This window comes from Lolium perenne, chromosome 2, assembly GCF_019359855.2.
Source record: "Lolium perenne isolate Kyuss_39 chromosome 2, Kyuss_2.0, whole genome shotgun sequence".
Taxonomy (NCBI): Eukaryota; Viridiplantae; Streptophyta; class Magnoliopsida; order Poales; family Poaceae; genus Lolium; species Lolium perenne.
Window position 1 is genome coordinate 35,769,372 of NC_067245.2, and position 18,507 is coordinate 35,787,878.

The 18,507-nt window shown below is 46.1% G+C and overlaps 2 protein-coding genes across 7 annotated transcripts in view; both read right to left on the minus strand.

Moving 5' to 3' along the window:
* LOC127331795 (putative disease resistance protein At1g50180) overlaps positions 1–9,524 on the minus strand; it is a 33,429-nt gene extending 23,905 nt beyond the window's left edge. For 3 of the 6 annotated variants that reach the window (XR_007870023.2, XR_007870021.2, XR_007870022.2), the window contains exons 1-2: positions 6,618–7,101; positions 5,380–6,330 (exon numbers count right to left, since the gene is read on the minus strand). Coding sequence is in view for 3 of the 6 variants with exons in the window: in XM_051357996.2 (XP_051213956.1) it covers positions 5,665–6,330; positions 6,618–6,659 (708 nt within the window). In the remaining 3 variants the exon portion in view is untranslated. Of the gene's footprint in view, positions 1–3,790; positions 6,474–6,617; positions 7,102–8,629 lie in introns of those variants that run through there. The other 3 variants (XM_051357996.2, XM_051357998.2, XM_051357997.2) reach the window with 3 other exon arrangements.
* Positions 9,525–13,376: 3,852 nt separating this feature from the next.
* Positions 13,377–15,311, minus strand: LOC127331794 (amino acid permease 3). The gene is made up of 3 exons (XM_051357994.2): positions 15,152–15,311; positions 14,585–15,060; positions 13,377–14,493 (listed from the first exon to the last, which is right to left on the minus strand). The coding sequence occupies exons 1-3, from the start codon at positions 15,197–15,199 to the stop codon at positions 13,473–13,475; spliced, it is 1,545 nt and encodes a 514-aa protein (XP_051213954.1). The 5' UTR covers positions 15,200–15,311; the 3' UTR covers positions 13,377–13,472.
* Between the last annotated feature and the right edge of the window lie 3,196 nt (positions 15,312–18,507).

Consider the following 18,507-nt stretch of genomic DNA (forward strand, 5'->3'; position numbering starts at 1 on the left):
GCGTTTTTTCTTCCGGTTTTACCCCTGGATTTTGCAAAGTATTGCATTACTACCACCGCCAAGTCAATAAGAACGGCCAATCCAGAGACGAAAGGAGGCCGTGCCTCTTTCTTCCGAGACCATGACTGCGAGTCTAGGGTTCCACCCCACGCCGCCGCACGGTATGGCCGTGATTCGCAGTGGAGCGAGCCGTCGGAGCCGATCTATATTCTACCTCAATTAATTCTACCTCGATTCCTACTTCAAGATCCTCGCGCTTGCTCGCCTCTATGACGTCTGCACCAATTATGGTCGGCCGCCGCCACGACATTGCGCCAGAGGGCAGTTTGATCCTCGGCCGTGCAGGCCAGCTTGAGAACCGGCGCTGAGCGAGGCCATGGCAGGCGCGGTGCGGGATCCGTGGAGATTGGTGCGACCGCTGAGAAATTTGAAGAGCGAGGGCGTTAGGGGCTGCTGGGGCTGGCTCTCCTCGTCGGAGAACAACGAATTCTCCGGCTGTGGGTGCAGGAGGTGCGGCACGACCGAGGTTTCTTCCTGGATTGAATATCCTCTCATGTTCTCTTTGGATTTTGACTATTGATTCCTGGGCTCCTAGATGAGGCGGTGGGGCTTTGGATCTTTGGGCAGTAGATCCCGGGACAGGAGGTGCTTTTCTGGGGATGCGGTGATTGAAAAGAATGGAACAGTGGAGGGAAGGAGGACAGGGATGCGTATTTTTCTTACTAATTCTGCCCTGATTCCCCTTTTCCACTTCATGATTTGCGGCGGGGCGCGTAGGACATGTCGTGGAATTGGGGAGATCCATGATGAACGGCTCGGGTGGATCCCAGGCGCCACACTCCATGGCCGTCCGGCGCTGGAGCTTCATGCCTCCATGGCCCGAAAAGCATCGGGCTATCAGAGCTCAACGACCTTGGGTAGCGAGGACTGCAGCAGCCTTCTTCGCACAAACTTTTTATTGGATATACTACAGCCAGTGGTGTGTTTCTCGGCTATGATATGAACAAACGGTTGTGCTTAGGCATCCTAACAAGATAGTGTTTTGTTTGTGCTTCGAGAGGACATGTTTGTGCATGGAAAAAATAGGTACTGTCTCGGCAATTGCATCTGTACTCAATCTATGAGTGATATATGAAGTCTGAATGTTCTGATGTAAACACACTGCATGCTGTAGTCTGAAACTCTGAATTGGATGTTCTGGTGTTTTTGCAAGACTTGTTCTCTTTCTCCAAATAGAGAATATAAAAACTATGTGGACTACAACTGAGATATATATAGTACTCTTTTCGTCCCGCGAAGAATGTCTTAGATTTGTTAAAAAACACTAAATAGCATTTAGATACATCTTAATTTTAAGACGGACGGAGTAGTAGTAAATAAAAAAGAAGCGGGGATAAGTCAATAAATTCCATGATTCACAAATTTAATCAATAGGATCTGCAAATGAATGAAAACGAGATTGACTATATCTATACCTAATCTATACCTAATAATAAAGCAAAAAGGGTTTCCGTCGTTCGTTTTCTTATTACCCTGAGTTTATATTCAAATTACAACAGATGCCACCGCTGAGTAATAAGAAAATAAGGGTTCGCTTTTTTTCCTCCAAGACGATAGAACGAAATCCAGAAGAAAAAAGGCAGAGCTCGACAGGGTCTTCCCCATAACCGGCCACCCATCGATCTCCGGCGAGTGGTGCCGCCTCACACATCTTGATGGGGAACGGGATCATTCGCCGCCGATCTATCTCTCGCCCCGAGATCCGCCCGCCCGCGGTCGTGCCCTCCGCCTTGACCGGGTCGCCGCCCCGACGGGCGAGCGCGGAGGTGGACGCGGGCTGGCGGCGCGATGAGCATGGAGGCGTGTCGCCGGCGCCGTCTCCGCAGACGGTCGGCCCTGTTGGTCGCCGAACTGTTTAGCCGAGGAGGTGAAAACAGAGACCAGAGCGAGCTGAACGGAGTAAGAAACAGCTGCGGAGGAAGGAGCCCATGCTGAGGGGCCAAGAATAGAGGGCGCTCGGGGCGAAGGAAGAACGAGCAGTGAAGATGAAGGAGGCAGTAATGCAGGGAAGAAGCCTGCTGAATTTTACATGGATGTCAGGCGACTTGCTGAAGCTACTAATCGCTGAATTTTGCTACCTCTTGCTTTCTGAATTTTAATGAATTGGATAGAGTGAATCAGTAATGATATATACGAGAAATAAGATATTTCTTGCTCTCTTTTCACAAGAGAGGGATGTACAGATAGTATAGATGGGTTCGTAATTTACTCATACACACTTTTTTTCTGCGGTGTGTTGGCAAAAAGCATGCATTGAACAAATAAAGTGAGATTTTTTTAGATAAAATACTGCTTATGTTCATTAATTGTTTTGGCCAGGATAAATAATTTGGTAAAGAAGAAAATAGCATATAATCACTAAAGATTTGAAAGTGAAATAAAATTAAATTATAAATTGAGAGTTGTAAAAATAAAGACAGTAAAACAAATTACTTTAGAAGAATCCACATAATATTTTGGTGGTCCCAAATTAGCAAGAAACTAAATATAATCTACGAAAGATATTGAAGCCACATAATTTACATGAACCTGAGTAACAAAATTTATTTCATAAAACTATATAAGGGCACAAATAAACATATTTTTTACAATAAATATAGGTGAAATAAAAGTATAATTATTTCACGGTCTAAAAAATATTTAACAAATATTAATCTGCTGTAAAGCACATGGTAGACCTTTTTTTTTGATAAATTTACCCTCCCACCAAATTAGATATTACGCGGGATTTCCACCGAACCGTTGTCGGTCTTATTTCTTCGATCGTTCCCGATCGATGGGCGCGTCTAGGCTGGCCCAGTTAATAATGATCACTGACCGATGCCCGCGCTTTGCGATCCATTCCGTATTGAAACCGATCATCGACAGAAAGTTGTGTTCATAAACTGATCGATCGTGTTCTATAAAGGAAAAGAGGTTTGGATCGATACATCAGGCCGCGTCCACCTCTGGCGAACGTCGCATCGCATGAAGTCCTTCCCTTTGGTGACACCTCGGCCTTTACATGTACTATGTACATGGACGTGATGTACACGGAGAACACCAAGCACGCAACTAGCTATATTTGATGCGATGCATATGAAGTATTCATGATTCCGCCGCAACGCGCAGGCATTGTCCTAGTCTATACCTATACCTAATAATAAAGGAGCTAACGTTTCCTTGGTTTCGTCCGCTAAAGTGCGCTTTCGTCCAACCGTGTAATACGCTTTCGTACCGCGCTTGCTAAATCATGATCCGTGATTCGTCCAAAACCAAGGGCAACTCTAAGACACCAGGTAAACACCGACTGAATAACGCGCCACTTACCCACGACTCCTTCCGTATCCAAGACTCCTCTCGATGACAAAACAAAATAGAGAAGAGCTTGCCAAACCACACACGACTACTCCCAACAAAGATCACGGGGTGCGTACGAGTTACAAGTTGAATCGTTCCATATCGTGTGCGACAAGTTGAACATTCCGTCTATATATAAATATACAAGGATGAAGGATGTATCGTGAGATAACTATCAAAGACGTCGTGAGCGATCTCGTGAAGGCCGCGGATGAGCTCTTTGCCTTTGGGACCTCGATCGAGTCGGCCAGGAACCTCGCCCGTATCCGCGGGCATCAACGTCAAATCTTCTCGGCCCGCTCAGAGGTCAAGCGCCAGCACGCCACGCGGCCCGCCAAAGGACGATACATCTAGCGTGGATATAGAGAGGAACATCTGCTCCACCTACGCCGCCGGAGCGGTCAAGAGGTGACGACGAGCGATCAAGAGGTCATCGGGGAGGCGGCGACGCTCATATGCAGCTCGTGTACTGGACCAACATCTGATCCGGTTGTGTCTCTGAAGCCAGCACGGCTATCGCTCCTGTGGCAATGTTGGCAAGAAGCACAGAGCCAAATCAATAGATCTTTGGAGCACCCACGCATTACACAAGAAATGCCGGAGTCGATATTGTTGAGGAAAAGTTAGCGCCATCTGGGTGACGTCCTGGTCGCGGTCACGCATTGCTTTCTCGACCCCGGTTCATCACCTCGATAGCTATCGGTTAGGCAAAAAGAGCTACAGATTAGCAACGATTTGTACTGGCCGGTGAGCCTCGGTTGCACGGTTCCACCATCTTGGGTGGATCCACAGGCTCGCGGGTCGCGTATGGCCGCGGCTGGGGTGCCCGCCGTCACTCGAAGGGACATCACCGCCAGTTTCATGACTTCATCGAAGAGACACAAGCGGTTAGGCCAAGCGCTGGTCGCACGAGAATATTGTCCTACTCAAAATACAGACTTTGAATAGAGCAGGCAGATTGCACAAGATCGATCCCACATCTCATTACAAATATCAAGCATGCAAACGAACTCTGCCGATCTAACCATCCTATCGTCGTCTACGCACGGCGATTGACGTCATCGGCGTGGAGCTTTGACTCCATCAAGGAGAAGAAGCGCGTATCGGAAGGTGATGGAGGGCTTCGGCGTGTATGATGCCGCCCGCCTCCCACTCCTGCGGCGTTGTGTCACCCAGTGCTGTAATACAGAGATGCTGCATGGCTACCTAGCTAGCGTGGCCAATTTCAGTTTAGAATACTTCTTCCAGACGTGATTGAATGTGGTTTATCTATTAAGCCGAATGCAGAAGAAAGAGATTGTTGTGCAGGGAGATTATAAAAGAAATCCAGAGTTTTATGGAAAGCTCACTTTTGCTGCTTGTTGTTGGACGAGTAATATTCAAATCATGTTCCGAGTATTAAAGTTTGAGATGTAATGAACTCCATATAGCCATAGCTATAATAAACTACTTTTTGAAGTATATAATAAACTATTTTTGTTAGCCATGGATCTTAATTAGAATCAAGAAAGAATGCACCTAAAATGCACTCGATATTAGTCTTATTTCATGAATGAATTTGCGCTGAGACTATCTGTTGAGACATTGACACGTCGAAGGTGGCTGGTTTTTGAAACATGTCACGTTTTCTTCTACGGCAACTTACTTTATACGGCTTCGCACCGCATATTTTTCTCTATCCCGGTGCAACGCACGGGCACATTTCCTAGTTAACATAGAATTTGTAAGGACTTGTAGGTAGATCGATAAAAACAAGCTGATAAAAAAGTCTATCACGGTTCACGGAACATATTTTCTGTCGAACGTTTATTTTTCATTAAAGTAGCATACTTAAAAAAATTGTTGTTGAAAATATCACTGGGTATGGTTATTTTGCGTTTTGGGAGTAAATGTTACTAGATTTACCAAATTAATAGGCCGTAGAAAGCAAATTATTTAGTTCGACTGCGTTCCTATATTAGCACTGATCGAGTTACTGACCTCTGGCAGCGGTAGCTGTTTCTTGAGCAAGGACCAAGCATCTTCATCTTCTAGTTTTCTGACACGGAGCTGGTCGCTGCTGGAGGCTCCCATCCTCCGACAGCGTCTTCCTTTCTAGAGGTCACCTGGACTCGGCTCCCCGGTTGTGTACAACTTGCGGTAGCAACTGGGACCTGAAAGTCTTTCCATGCTGTGTCGCTCCATACATCATCCAAGATGAGCAGGAACTTGTTCGCCGACAGGGCCTCGGTGAGGATCTGCTCGAGGATGGATTCGTCCTTCTCCTCATTGTGCTTCCACCCGGCGTGGGTGATGGCGGACCTTAGCAGCTCCACTTTGTCGAAGTGCGGAGTGATGCTCAGCCATATCCTGGTTTTGAACTCTTCCTTGGTGGCCTCCTGCGTAGATCTTCTTGGCGAGGAGGCTCTTGCCGATGCCGCCCTGGCCAATGATGGCCACCACCTTAAAGTCTCTGCCATCGAGGGCGATCAGCTTCTGCACAAGCTTCTCTGCATCCTCCTCAATGTTCTCCCCCACAGCTTCCGACTTATTGAACCCCGACGTCGTCTTGTTCCTGAGATGTCTCGGATTTTTCAGCCTGCTCCGTTCCTGGTAGGAGCCGAGGTTGATGAAATTCAGCTTGGTGGCATCCTTGCGGTTCGTGTCCAGCTCCTCGTTGAGCTTCTTGATGCGGCTGCCTGTCTCGTGCGCAAACACAGGGTTCCGATGGCAGAACAGCAATGGCTGGAAGCTGCCCTGCAGCTTCTTCTTCATGTACCCTCCAAGAGAACTTGAGCGGCTGGAGGCACCCTCTTGCGGTCGCTCCATGGCCTCAAGCTGGCAGAGCTCCAGGATGTCAGTGGCCTCATACATGACGTCCCTGAGCTTGCCCACCCACGCCTTCACGCTCTTGTCCGTGATGCGTTTCCTGTCGGCGTCGGTGAGGTAGTCCTGCAGGTACACCAAGTTGCTATTCAGCTTCCGGATCTCTCTTTCAACGGCAGCATACTCAGTTCTTCCTCTGCTAAGCCTACGATCATGTTTCTGACATAGGGCGCCAAAGCATCCAGGGCAACAGCCATAGCTTGTGCTTCCTGGTTAATCATACAAATTAACATACATATTCATGTACACATATGTAGACTAATAAAAAATGAATGGCGTCTGCTTAAGCTGCACATGAAGAAGTAGGTAGATGCATCATAAAAAGAGGACCAAAATAATCAACTAATTCTCACCTCAGGGAACGTGTATATATAGGAGCAAGAGGTGATGAGCATTCGGCGGTGATGGGCGAGATGAGCAGGCCAGCAGGGAACGTGTATATATAGGAGCAATGTGAAACTTTTGGAGAGTTAAACATATGGACATTGTCGGACCGGACAAAAATGGTTTGGGGCTATGGGCTGCCTGGTTAGCCGTATATTTCAGGAAAAAGAAAAAGAGCGAGTAGCAGCAGAGAGAACCTGTGTCTGTGTGGCCTCCTGTACAGTCTAGTGCAACAAAAATATCTCCAGCGATATGGCAGATTGCTAGGGCTGCAACCAAAAAATATCTGGCCGATATACCTCTATATATGATGTGTGAATTTTAATCAACATCGACGGCTGCTAGCCTGCTACCAACGTACTAACCCGGCCATCCATAACGAGTTGAATGAATGAGTTACCACTCTTACTTTTTGAAACCAACTTCTTTTTTGCTCGGTAATATTGGCAGGACCGCCACATGTCTTGATGCCCACTGTCAAGGAATGAATGAATGAGATAGGAGGCATCACTTTGCACGTACCAGATAGGTATGAGTCGTATGACTATGACACATACCTACTGCAGGGACAAGCAAAGAATCTCGTTACACACAAGCAAAGAACCTCCACTCCTTTCGCTGGCGTATTAGTTAGCATGTGCGGGTTGAGATAAAGGTCCCATTGCCCTACTGCGAGGACTCGTATCCACCATAGAAACGATACGATCACAACTTCAATAGCGAAATACATAATATTCCACCCACCCTGGATAATACCCTGACATGCAGGCAATGAGAGAAATAAGACTACCTAACTGAACCGATGCAGGTGACAGGAAGGAAACATTCTCCGGACATGTGATGCAAAGGCATTTTCCGTGGCCCGACGCAAACAAACAAAAATGTTCATTTGCATCCGCGCGGTCAAATTTTGGGTCTGACCCTAGCCCAGCGGCCCGAGGCAAAGTAACCGGCCTATCCGCTTGGGCGCATTTCTGGACCAAATTTGGGGTATATTTGCATCTAGGCGGACACTGTCCGCGCGTCCCTGTGGCCTGGCTGGTCATGTGTTGGTCACACAAAAGGCATCTCCCCCTCTCTCTCTTCCCTAAAATCAATGCATGGCCCATACGGGTCTGCCCTTTGCGGTAAAAAATAAAGAGCACTACTGCTGGAGCAGGGGTGGACGCTAACAGACAAGTTGAGAATTTTGTGTCCGTGGCTCGACACAAACGGAACAAAACAGACACAAAAAATGACAGGAATGCATCGAAACACTGGAGATTCCCTAATGCAACATATGTCAGGTCTGCAGGCCACAAGGTTTTCAATGCAAACCAAACGACGCAACAGAACTCATGAGATAACTGACACTGCCAACTCATCGAGCAATGGACAACAATGGTGGCAAGCTTCTTCTCTCCCAGCTCAATTCCTCCAGCCTATCCTCGGCAAAACTTGTTGACGCACCACAACTTGATGCAATAACTTGGTTCTAAAGAGCATCAGCCCCAGGCCCCAGCCAAAGCTAAAGCTAAAGAGTCTCGGAAATATTCCCCAATAATACTCCCACTTGCATGCCTTTTGCCACTTGTACATGTAGCGAGAATAGACACTTAGATAGGCTCATGTGGCCATGATGATGAGACATTGCTAAATTGATCCAACTCTTGTTACGTTGCTGCCTATTTTGCATGTATAAAAGGCGGAGCCCGTTAATGTATAAATAACCCCACCACACGTTCATTCTCTTTCCAGATTCGGAGTCAGGGATCTAACTAGGAAGGGTTCGGGTTTGTAATCTATCAGAAGAGAGAAATATATATTGTTCCCGTAAAGCCTGCACTGCTAGAAACATTTACAGTACTGTATTACTTTCAGTCTCATATATACAAATACTGGAAACTGGCTTATACCAAACCAAGTTCTAGCTCATAAAATTATTAGCAAATGATGATACAATCTGCAATATGCAACTTATAGCACAGAAATGGTTGATTACCTGCTGAGGAAGGAGACTCTGCCAGCGTCGTCGTCCAGCAAAACAGTTTCTCCAATTGGACCAGCAGAGGGCACAGCTGCGCTCCCAGCGGGCTCCATTGCAAACCTCAAGCTTCCCTTCGCAGGCACAGCCGCGCAGGCAGTAATGCTGACGTCACAATGGCGCCGACAGCAGCCTCATCTCCAATCTCTAGCCATGCTGATGAATCCCCACAAAATTGATCCCCGGGCCGTAGAAGCGCAGAGAGTGATCCGCCTGTTGCTGCATCACATTCCGAGGTGCGGTGTGAACAAGCCCAAACCCGTGTCGTCCGGGGAATGGATCTGGCTCATTGGAGGACCATTGCTCAGCCATTCCCCCATCATCGTCACGCCCGCGCATCGTCTGCAGTCAACCCCTCGGAACGGGACCCCCACCGCTGATTATAATTCCTCAAAGCTAAATCAGAAATGCTCTCAGAAAGTGCAATTCTCTCGGCAAATCACACAACCTGTGCCGGCAAGCCGCCATGATTTGCAGCCAAAGCTTCTGTAAGGATACAGACGAACCCGCCGCCGCCTGGGAACGACGAAGACGGAGGATGACCAAGCTGGACGGAGTCTGGATCTGGAGGCGGGTTTCCATCGAGAACGTTTTTTTTCTCTCTGCATTCCACTTTGGGAAAATTGAGGGGACACCGAGTCCTTTGCCCAAGGATGCAACTTGATACGGCCCACGGGCCAGCACATATTCCCATTGCCTTCTGTGATTCTCGGCCTGTTGGCCTGAGCAGATACCACGGGCCATTTCAGGACTAATCCAAAAGGCGCAGACCCCCTCTCTCTCGTCGTCGACGTCACCGCGACAGTCTCGCAATCGCCGTCGGTATGCTGCCGTTCGAGGAGCTGGTGGGTGGCGGACCTCTTGTAGGGCCCCAACTGCGTTCTTCTCCTCGAGCCTCCAGCTCGCCTCCATTGCCGCCATCCTCCACCTCCACCACCAACCCTCTTTCTCCGCCGAGGGCTGCCTCCTCATCCTCTCCGCCCCAGACGCCCTCAAGCCTCAAATTAATCACCCGCCGTCTACTTGGATCCGCGGTGCAGGTCCAGGACGTGGGCCCGGACCTCCTTACCGACCAGAATGGTATGATACATGGCACCACTATCTTGTTTCCAGAATGGCTGCTGCATTAGACCGAATGCTGCAAGTGAATCAGAACATATCTAGTCTCAGAATCCAATAACTAGAAGTGCAAGTGGCAGAAAGCTACCAGAGAAGGAGATGCAGGTGATACTTCTGACCTTTGTTTTGATTAAGGAACCATCTAAGAATATATGTTGAATTGGCAAGAAATTTAGCATTGCAGTCTTCTAGTAGCTATTGTAGACATGAGAGAGTTCATGAGCAGTCTTCACAATGTACTACTACATCTGAAAGGCACTCGAATAATACCTGTTACGCTTGAAGTTGGTGATATTTTCTTTCTCCTTTGATCTGTGTTGAGAGAAAAAGTACTCCCTACATCTCATGAAAGTTGTCGTCTGTCTAAATTATACATCCAAATTTAGACAAAGTTACGGCAACTTTCATGACACAGAGGGAGTACTTCGGATCTGTTCCAAAGCTTTACTTCTGGTCGTCTCTGCAATCTTATTTGAGAATGCAGAGTTGGGAAGGAAATAAAATCTGAGGTTTGAGGTACGGCTTTCTTATGTTAATGACTAAATGATATACTTTTCTGTATAATATTGTTGATTGTTATGTTACAAGTATTGCACTTTAAGGTCCTTCAATTTATATCCATTCTCACTTTTCTAGTTGCCTCATATATATAGTCTCCAGGGATCTTGAGAGAATATTCAAATTCTCATCACAATAGCACCTCTAGTTCATAAAAGGAATTTATACCTCATGTTCCAGCAGTCTTTAGTTATTAGAGCATTATCATTTCCAATATGCAGTTATAGGTGGGATCTCCTAAGAAATAGGTAACTAGGAATAGCCTATTGGGGTGACTAGTGGACATGGTATAAGCGCCTAGACGTCACTTGTTCCGTTCGGATTTGCATGAAAATGACATGTTCTCGGTTCAATTGATGTATCAGGTGGATGTCCATGTGGGTGCACCTATAACATAATTGTTAAGACGGGGTCATTTTGACAAAAGAAAATCTCGCTGAAGCTTAATTAGCATGGGAGTAAACAGTGGTGCCTTTGTCAGCATGATAAGACAATTAAGTATTTATTATCTGAATGCTTATTTGTTCCTGCAACTTGGTCTATCATTCAAATTGCCTCAAGTTTGTTTCAACCCCACAGTGTTACTAGTATGGTTATTAGTTGGTACGAGGTATTCCTTTAAAATTTTAAAAAGTATATCCTTGTTGGAGGGGTAGCCCTATGTTGGGCTTTGTGGCTCCATCGAAATTTAAAAAGCATATCCTTGTTGGACTGGCAGTCCTATGTTTTTGTGGCTTTTGCAGGAATGATGTGATCGTTGACAAAAAGAATATTCTCCCTACACTGCATGTTATTTACTCTTGCATACATTGGCCCTATATTTGGTCCCATCTTCAGGGAACGGAGCACAAGGAGCTTTTCCTTACTGCATGTACCCATTTGTAGTGGGCGGCCAAGGAGGTTTTTGCCTAGCAAGGATGGCAACATAGTCCATGGATAGAGCCCGCTGCACCTTAGGAAGTTTCGTCTATTGTCTTATGAAGTTGATCGCTGTTAAAAGGTCACTTTTCCTTGGTGTGGGCTGTGTGCATTCTTGTTATGTAGAGTTCGGTTGTGAACTCTTCTGCTTGTATTGCCTTGATGTGACTTTTTAGTTGATAAAATCTTCCTCCATTGGTACAATCAAAAGAGTTTACGCCTGGCCTCTGCATAATAAAGATGCACACAAACCAACCAACAAAAAGCAACTGTTCCAGAAAAAAAACATAAGACATAAAGAGGAGAAGCCTAAGGTGCAGGAGGGGTGATCCAAAGACTATCCCGCCATCCATGATGGGTGAAAACCTCCTTGTCCGCCTGCTTTAATTGGGTACATGTTGCCACGAAAAGCTCATTGTGCTCTGGCTGCTGAAGATGGGACCAAATACGAAGCCAATGCTTACACGAGTTAATAGCCTGCAGATAGGAATCTTCTTTTATGAAACACATTTATTCTTGGAAAGTCACAAGGCCCAACATAAGGTTGCCGCTCCAACAAGGATATGTTTTTAAATTTTGAAAGAATGCACTGTAGGCGGTTGCCAAACATATTAGTAACACTAGGGGTTGATACAAATTTGATGCAACGTGAATGATTAACCAAGTTGCATGGGCGGATTTACATTCAAAAAAACGATGCTTAATTGTCTCATCTTCATAACAAAAACAACACCGCATACTTTCATGCCAACTATGTTCTCGCAGGATTAACGGGAGCTTCATTTTCCAAATTTTCTTGTTATTAATTGGTTCATCCACATGAACTAGCGCCTGGTACATAGATTTAACTGAAAACATGCCATTGCCATGCAAATTCCAACGAAACAAATCATGTCCAGCTACGTTAGGACTACATCAGGTATCCGCCCCAATAGAGCATTCCAAACTAGTGCGGTACCTGTCGATATGACCAGTCTTTGTGCAAATCTGTGACTGCTGAACTCCCTTCTTCTCTGTAACCATGCACTTTTGTTGAGAGTTTTAGTTGCACTACAAATCTGGCAGGGGTGGCTTATAATTACCGACCGGTAGTCCAAATTTGGAGGAAAAAAAATTGACTATCTTCTTTCTTTAAAATTTTGTTAGAGTCTCAAACTGATAGTATTCTACTCCAATTACACTCTCCCGTCGATTAATTGTAGTTCAGTTGTCTTATTGGATTCCATAATCTTATATTAGATGTAGTGTAAGGTTCCACCATGCTCTCACAGTGTAAATGGATTATTATCTCTCACGTGTCTTGTTTTCATTCTAAGGATACGGGTAGAACTTTTATGTTTTTTGCAAGGAAAGGCGGCCAGGCTCGGGCCCACGGGAGTGCGGCCCGTGCGGCCGCACAGGGCCCCAAATTTTTGGGGGCCCATAATTTCTAAGTTGGCCTTTTTATATAGATAATAGTCAAGTACGTCAAATAGTAATCACGAAATCAACCTGCTCAGGTGGTTCTTTGGTCTCACCTGGTATATGTTGAGTAGGAGGTTGCAAGTTCAATTCCTGGACCTGATTTTCTCTATTTTGATTAGTGCTTCTTTTTTTCCCTCTAATCCAAAAATCTTTTCCAATTCTTTTTTTTTTTTACATTTTCCTATTCTGGTTGATGCCTATGGCTATGAAACAAATACTTAATTATCCATTTTATTAGTATCGAATAAAACTTACCTGGTGGATGCATAAATCACACTATATCCACTTTTGAGACAAATTTTATAAATCACACCATATCTACTTTGGGTACAAATTTCTAATTCAAGTCTTAAACATATCAGAAAGTTTGAAATTTGATATTGCGATACTGCATTTCTCTCGTAGGGTAGTTCTTATAATAGGATTACCCATATTTCTCTCATAGGCTTTACTCCTATTAGACATAGATATTTTTGGTTAGACCGTTGGTTCGATCTTCAGAATATAGGGGTGTTGAGGGTAGTTATTGGGTTTGAATGTACATCAACGACATATATATGTTACAATTGTTTAATATTTTATATTTATGTAGTGAAATAGGGCCTATTTTAAAATATCGCACAGGGCCCCGGATTTTGCCAGCCCAGCCATGAAAGGCGCGATCTTTATTCATTTAAGGCATGACTAGGAGTTAAGGACGGTCTATTCCCAGTACCACATGTAACTGGTTTGTTCCAGCAGATCAATACGTTGAGCGGAATGGGTGGTACGACTTGAGATCAAGCACCACGCCAGCGATGGAGCCTACTGCTGCAGCCAGGGAGACCACAAGGCACGCGAGACTGAGCGCCTGCAGCCCTACCCACGGCGTGCTCCAGCGCCTGATCTTGCGGTGCGCGATATACATCTCCACAGGGAAGTAGACGGTGAGGGGCCAGAAGCCGAGCGCGCCTAGGATGCCAACAACGTCGTTGAAGAAGGGCAGGAGCATGGACACGATGGTGGTCAGCACCACGAAGCATGTCCGCCACACCAGCCGGAACGCGTTGACCCTGCAGGCATGCCCATTTGGGCCGTGTAACCGAAGGTCATACTCTTCGACCTTGGGCCAGCGCCGGGCCGCCCACTTCTCGACGAAGGCGAAGAGCGGTTGGGAGTAGACCTGGTAGGCCCCGACGAGGTGGACAACAATGGCGAGGTTGGCGATGTCGAGCAGCCAGTAGGGGTTGTAGAAGCCGAAGCCAGTGAGGAGGTTCCCGGGGGCATCGTCGCCGAATGCCGCATAGCCCGCACAGCCACACAAAAGGTAAAAGGCAGTGGTGATGGAGATGCTAACGAGGGTGGCCTTTCGCATGGTGCGCGTCTCTGGAGGCGGGCTTCGGAGTGTGTCCTGGATCTCAATGAGGATGATGGAGTAGGAGTAGGCGAAGGCTATGTCTCCCAGTGCCTGCAGGTTGCGCCAGATCTTCTGCATGGGGGTTACCGTGCCAGCCTTGGTGACGGCACCGACAGAGATGCCCATGATGCTGCCTTGGAAGGCCTTATTCTGGGCAACCTGGGCGATGCCGAGGCTGAGGCCGATGATGGAGTAGGTGAAGGACATGATGGCGGCGACGATGGAGAGCCACCATACCTGGTCGAAGTCCGGGATCTGCGAGAAGAAGACCTGCACGATGCCGAAGATGATCATGTACATGTTGCTGGACATGTGGCATGGGTCCTTCCCACCGCTCGCGTGGAAGCAATTCGAACGCTTGATTGCCCTGTTGCATGCATCTAGTCATCAACAAAGGTGCTGACATGCAAGAGCTTTGCTGGTGGACTCAGAAATTCTAGTGGAGGCAGCTCACTCACATCATGCTAATGGAGGCAGCAATGGTGTATCCGACGGCAACTCCAAAGAGGTTGAGGTATTGGATGGCGCCACAGACCTTGACCTTGGCACCGCCCAGGTTGGCCCTGACGGCGTCCATGTATGTGTAATTCCGCCTGCCAGTGGCGAGGTCTCCTGTGCGGTAGCAGTCAGCGAGGAGGTTGGAGGTGAAGAAGATGACAAAGGCAAAGAGGGCCATGACGGCAGGGCCAGCGAGCCAGCCGAGCTGCGCAATGGCCCACGCGAGAGACAACACCCCGGAGCCGATGACCGCCGTGATGATGTGTGAAGACGCTGTCCACACTGTGCCTGTACGCTTTAGCCGGCCGTCGTCATCGAAGCATTTGCTGCCGCCGGTGGTGGTGTTCTCCACGGCCGGTGCGTCCTCATCGATCTTGGAAGTGATGGGCTGGGCCTCGACCTGGAGGTACCTCCTCGCATCGCGGTCCGGGTCCAGCTACACACATATTACATAAACACAACATGTGACTCACTCAAGTTCCTCTAAACAAAGCACTCAAACGTTTGATCGAATAGACAGATCTTACGGTGCTGTCATGGATCCTAGTTGGAAGAGTTCGGCTCCTAGGCAGCATGCTTGATCACTTCACCTTCACTGCACCACTGTATTATTATACTCAAACTATATTCAGATAGCTAGATGGCGGAGAGGAATATCTATGTAATCTCCATGCTCAGCCTTTTATACACGCAAAAATAGGCAGCAATGCAACTAGAGTGGAGCAATGTTTCATCATCATGGCCACCTGAGTGCCTACCTGTCTATTTTCACTACATGTACAAGTGGCAAAAGACATGCAAGTGGGACAATTAGTGGGGAATATTTTGGAGACTCCTAATGGCCTTATACCATATTGATCAATTGCTCTTTTGTGGATAGCTCCATCCAAGTAACCGGGGATGCTAGGTTGCGTCGATAACAAACAAACAGTGTATATATCTCCTGCTGAGTGTGTTCCTTTCTCAAATATTGTGCAGGTTTACTGTCTCAAGAGGACAAGGACAAGATTATAGCTTTAGCTGGGGACATACATGAAGCAGGAAGTTCTAGTGTGTCACCAAGTTTTGCTGGAGGAATTGAGCTCAGGGAGGAAGCTTAGCCATTGCTACTGATAGTCTTTATCCACGGCTCGAATGGCAGGGAATTGCAGTGCGAGTTATCTCATGAGTTCTGCTACGTCATTTGGTTTACCTGTCAGGGTAGTATCCACGATGAGTGGAGAGTGGACTATCATGTGTTTCGCGCGAATGAAGATGATTGTTTGCTGTGCTGGATAAGAGTGTCCCCACACTAAAGGATCGGCAGTGAAAATGAAATTGGGACCTCTATTTCATCCTGCTGAGGGACCAGTGCACACACTAATAGATCAAAATGATTGGAGATTCTTCTGACTTTTAAGGTGCATGTGTGTGTGTGTCATGCACTAAGGAGACCTGGGCTAGCAAGCTGCGGGTATCTGTCATATCTGCTGGTACGTACAATGTGATGTCTCGTCTCGTTCCTTTCTCTTCTTTTTTTTGACAATCAATACCACATATATTCATAGCAATAAATAGTACATGGTAGAGATACATGAACTGACTTCAACGATAACAAAATAAAGTCTAAAAGATAGTAACAAATCTTCGAGGTCTTCAATTTCTTTCTTCTTCCAGAACACAATCTTGTACTCTTCTGAAGTCAACCAAAGATAGATAGCGAACCATAGATCTGTAGATACCGACGAAAGTTCTCCCATAATTTTTTGAGCCGCAATGCCAAGACTGCGTGCACGCACGCAACCATTAGAGCAGTCATACAACATCGGCAAGAGTACCAACACCAGTATATCAGGGAATAATAACCGACTAGCTTTGTCGTCGTCGATGGAGAGCCGAGAGTACGAATCACCATTGCCGAGGACGTAGCAGTCGGGACAAAAACTGCGAGTATAATCCTCCTCGCGGCAACAATGACAAAAGATCCAAAATCGATCTGGCGAAGCAAGATCCGAAGACCCATACCTAGAAAATTGTGACTGTTCAACATCACCATTGACGCCAGGAAGAAGATCTCGTCGCCGAACGAAAGGCCGAAGATCACTTATTGCAGACGATGCCATCTCCATTGAGGGGAAACCAACAAGAAGGCGGCTACCAAAATCCTAACATAATCTAATGAAAACAATACTTTTATTCGAAACTCCACGCATAGATCGGGTTCTCCACTCCTCTCGATGTCGGCGAAGCCGACCGGAGGAGGGGGAACCAATCTATGAAGGAGGATAAACTGGAGGCGACTAGGGTTGAGGCGGCGGCTGAGAGAGGAGAGACCTCTCATTCCTTTCTCTTGATTGAGGGCCGCAAGGCATGCAGTGATATTTCTGAGCAAAAAGAGGTACTGCCGTGTCGTCCATTTCTTGCGGAAAAGAAAGTTTGTTTCAAGAAAATTAAGGGTGTTACTCATTTATTCCACTCCCTGAGGATGGCCGGATTACTACCCGTTTGTAGAGCAGGCTAGCAGCCGTATATATGTAAGTCGATGTTTTGATTCAGATTCTCACCATATGTAGAAGTGTCAGCTAGCTGGAGATATTTTGGTGAACGGGACAGGAGGCCACATAGTCGCACAGACCCAGGTTATCTATGCTGCTACTCGCTCTAGGCTTCTTTTTTCCATTCGATGATCAATCATCCAGCAGACCAGAATGTAGTGGAGATCGGAGTAAAGTGTGACACGACATCGTTGTACAAAGAGATATACATGCCAGGTTCACTCTAATTGGTTTCCATTTGAAGGACACATATATCGACACAGTGACACCAGACCAGTGACTAATCCTTTCACTGGGTCAACAAGCAGCGGTTGCTTGTAGCACGTATTCAATCCAAATGCAATCATTTCATCCTTAATTCTTGCTGTGCTCGATGTATTTATTTGTTTGGTTAGTTGCAACGTGTGGCACTGCATTGTTGTAGAGTGAGACATATATAGTATTGACACAGTACCACTAATCGTTTTACGGGCAACAGGGCATTAGTTGGTTATAGCGAGCATTCAATGAGCACATAATCGTTTCATCAATAATTCTTGTTGTGCATTTGATGTTGTTGTTTGGTTTATTGGAGATAAGGGAATTACTGAGTTCTAGGGCACAAAGAGCAAAAGATGAATGAACTTACATCATTTTGTTGTGGTGCAATTAGCAATGTTTTTTTTTTCTGTTCGTAATGATGGATTCATGGACTGAATAAATGGAATTATGGAAAGATCGCCAAGCATCTTCCACTTTGCCATCATTTGCAATGTTTCCTTAAAAACAAACTTGAGAACATGAATCATACTCGTACTACTGAGGACATAAACGGTAACCCGTGCAAGTATTTCTCTAAAATCATGTTGGTTATCAGAACAATTGTATTTTTTACATATACTGTTGATGTTGCATGGATATCATTTTGTCAACATCGAAATCATCGGCAAAACATTGAATTCACTCTAATTTATTGGACTTCTGTCAAATTCATCAAAATTAAGTTGGCAATACATCTTTTTCACAACTATTTGTGTATGTAGAAGTTTGATAAATAAGAAGTTCACTTGTATTGTCTAGCTTTTTTTTTTTGTGATACATACTGTCTAGTTTACACTTCTCAAAAGTGTGCAAGCAAGTATTTGGTTCAGTTGGTTGATTTTCTATTTCGATCCCCAGATACCAACATTGTCCAAGATATTGTATGAGACCAGAACGACTAAGCTGTCAATGTTAATTGATTTTCTGCAGCTACCCATTACTAACCCTAGTACCTTATATGGTTTCCCTGGAGCTAAGCAAGCTATGGAGTGGTGGGATGGCTACCTACACGATCATTCGGGGTGAATAACCTGTTCGGTTAGGATGGG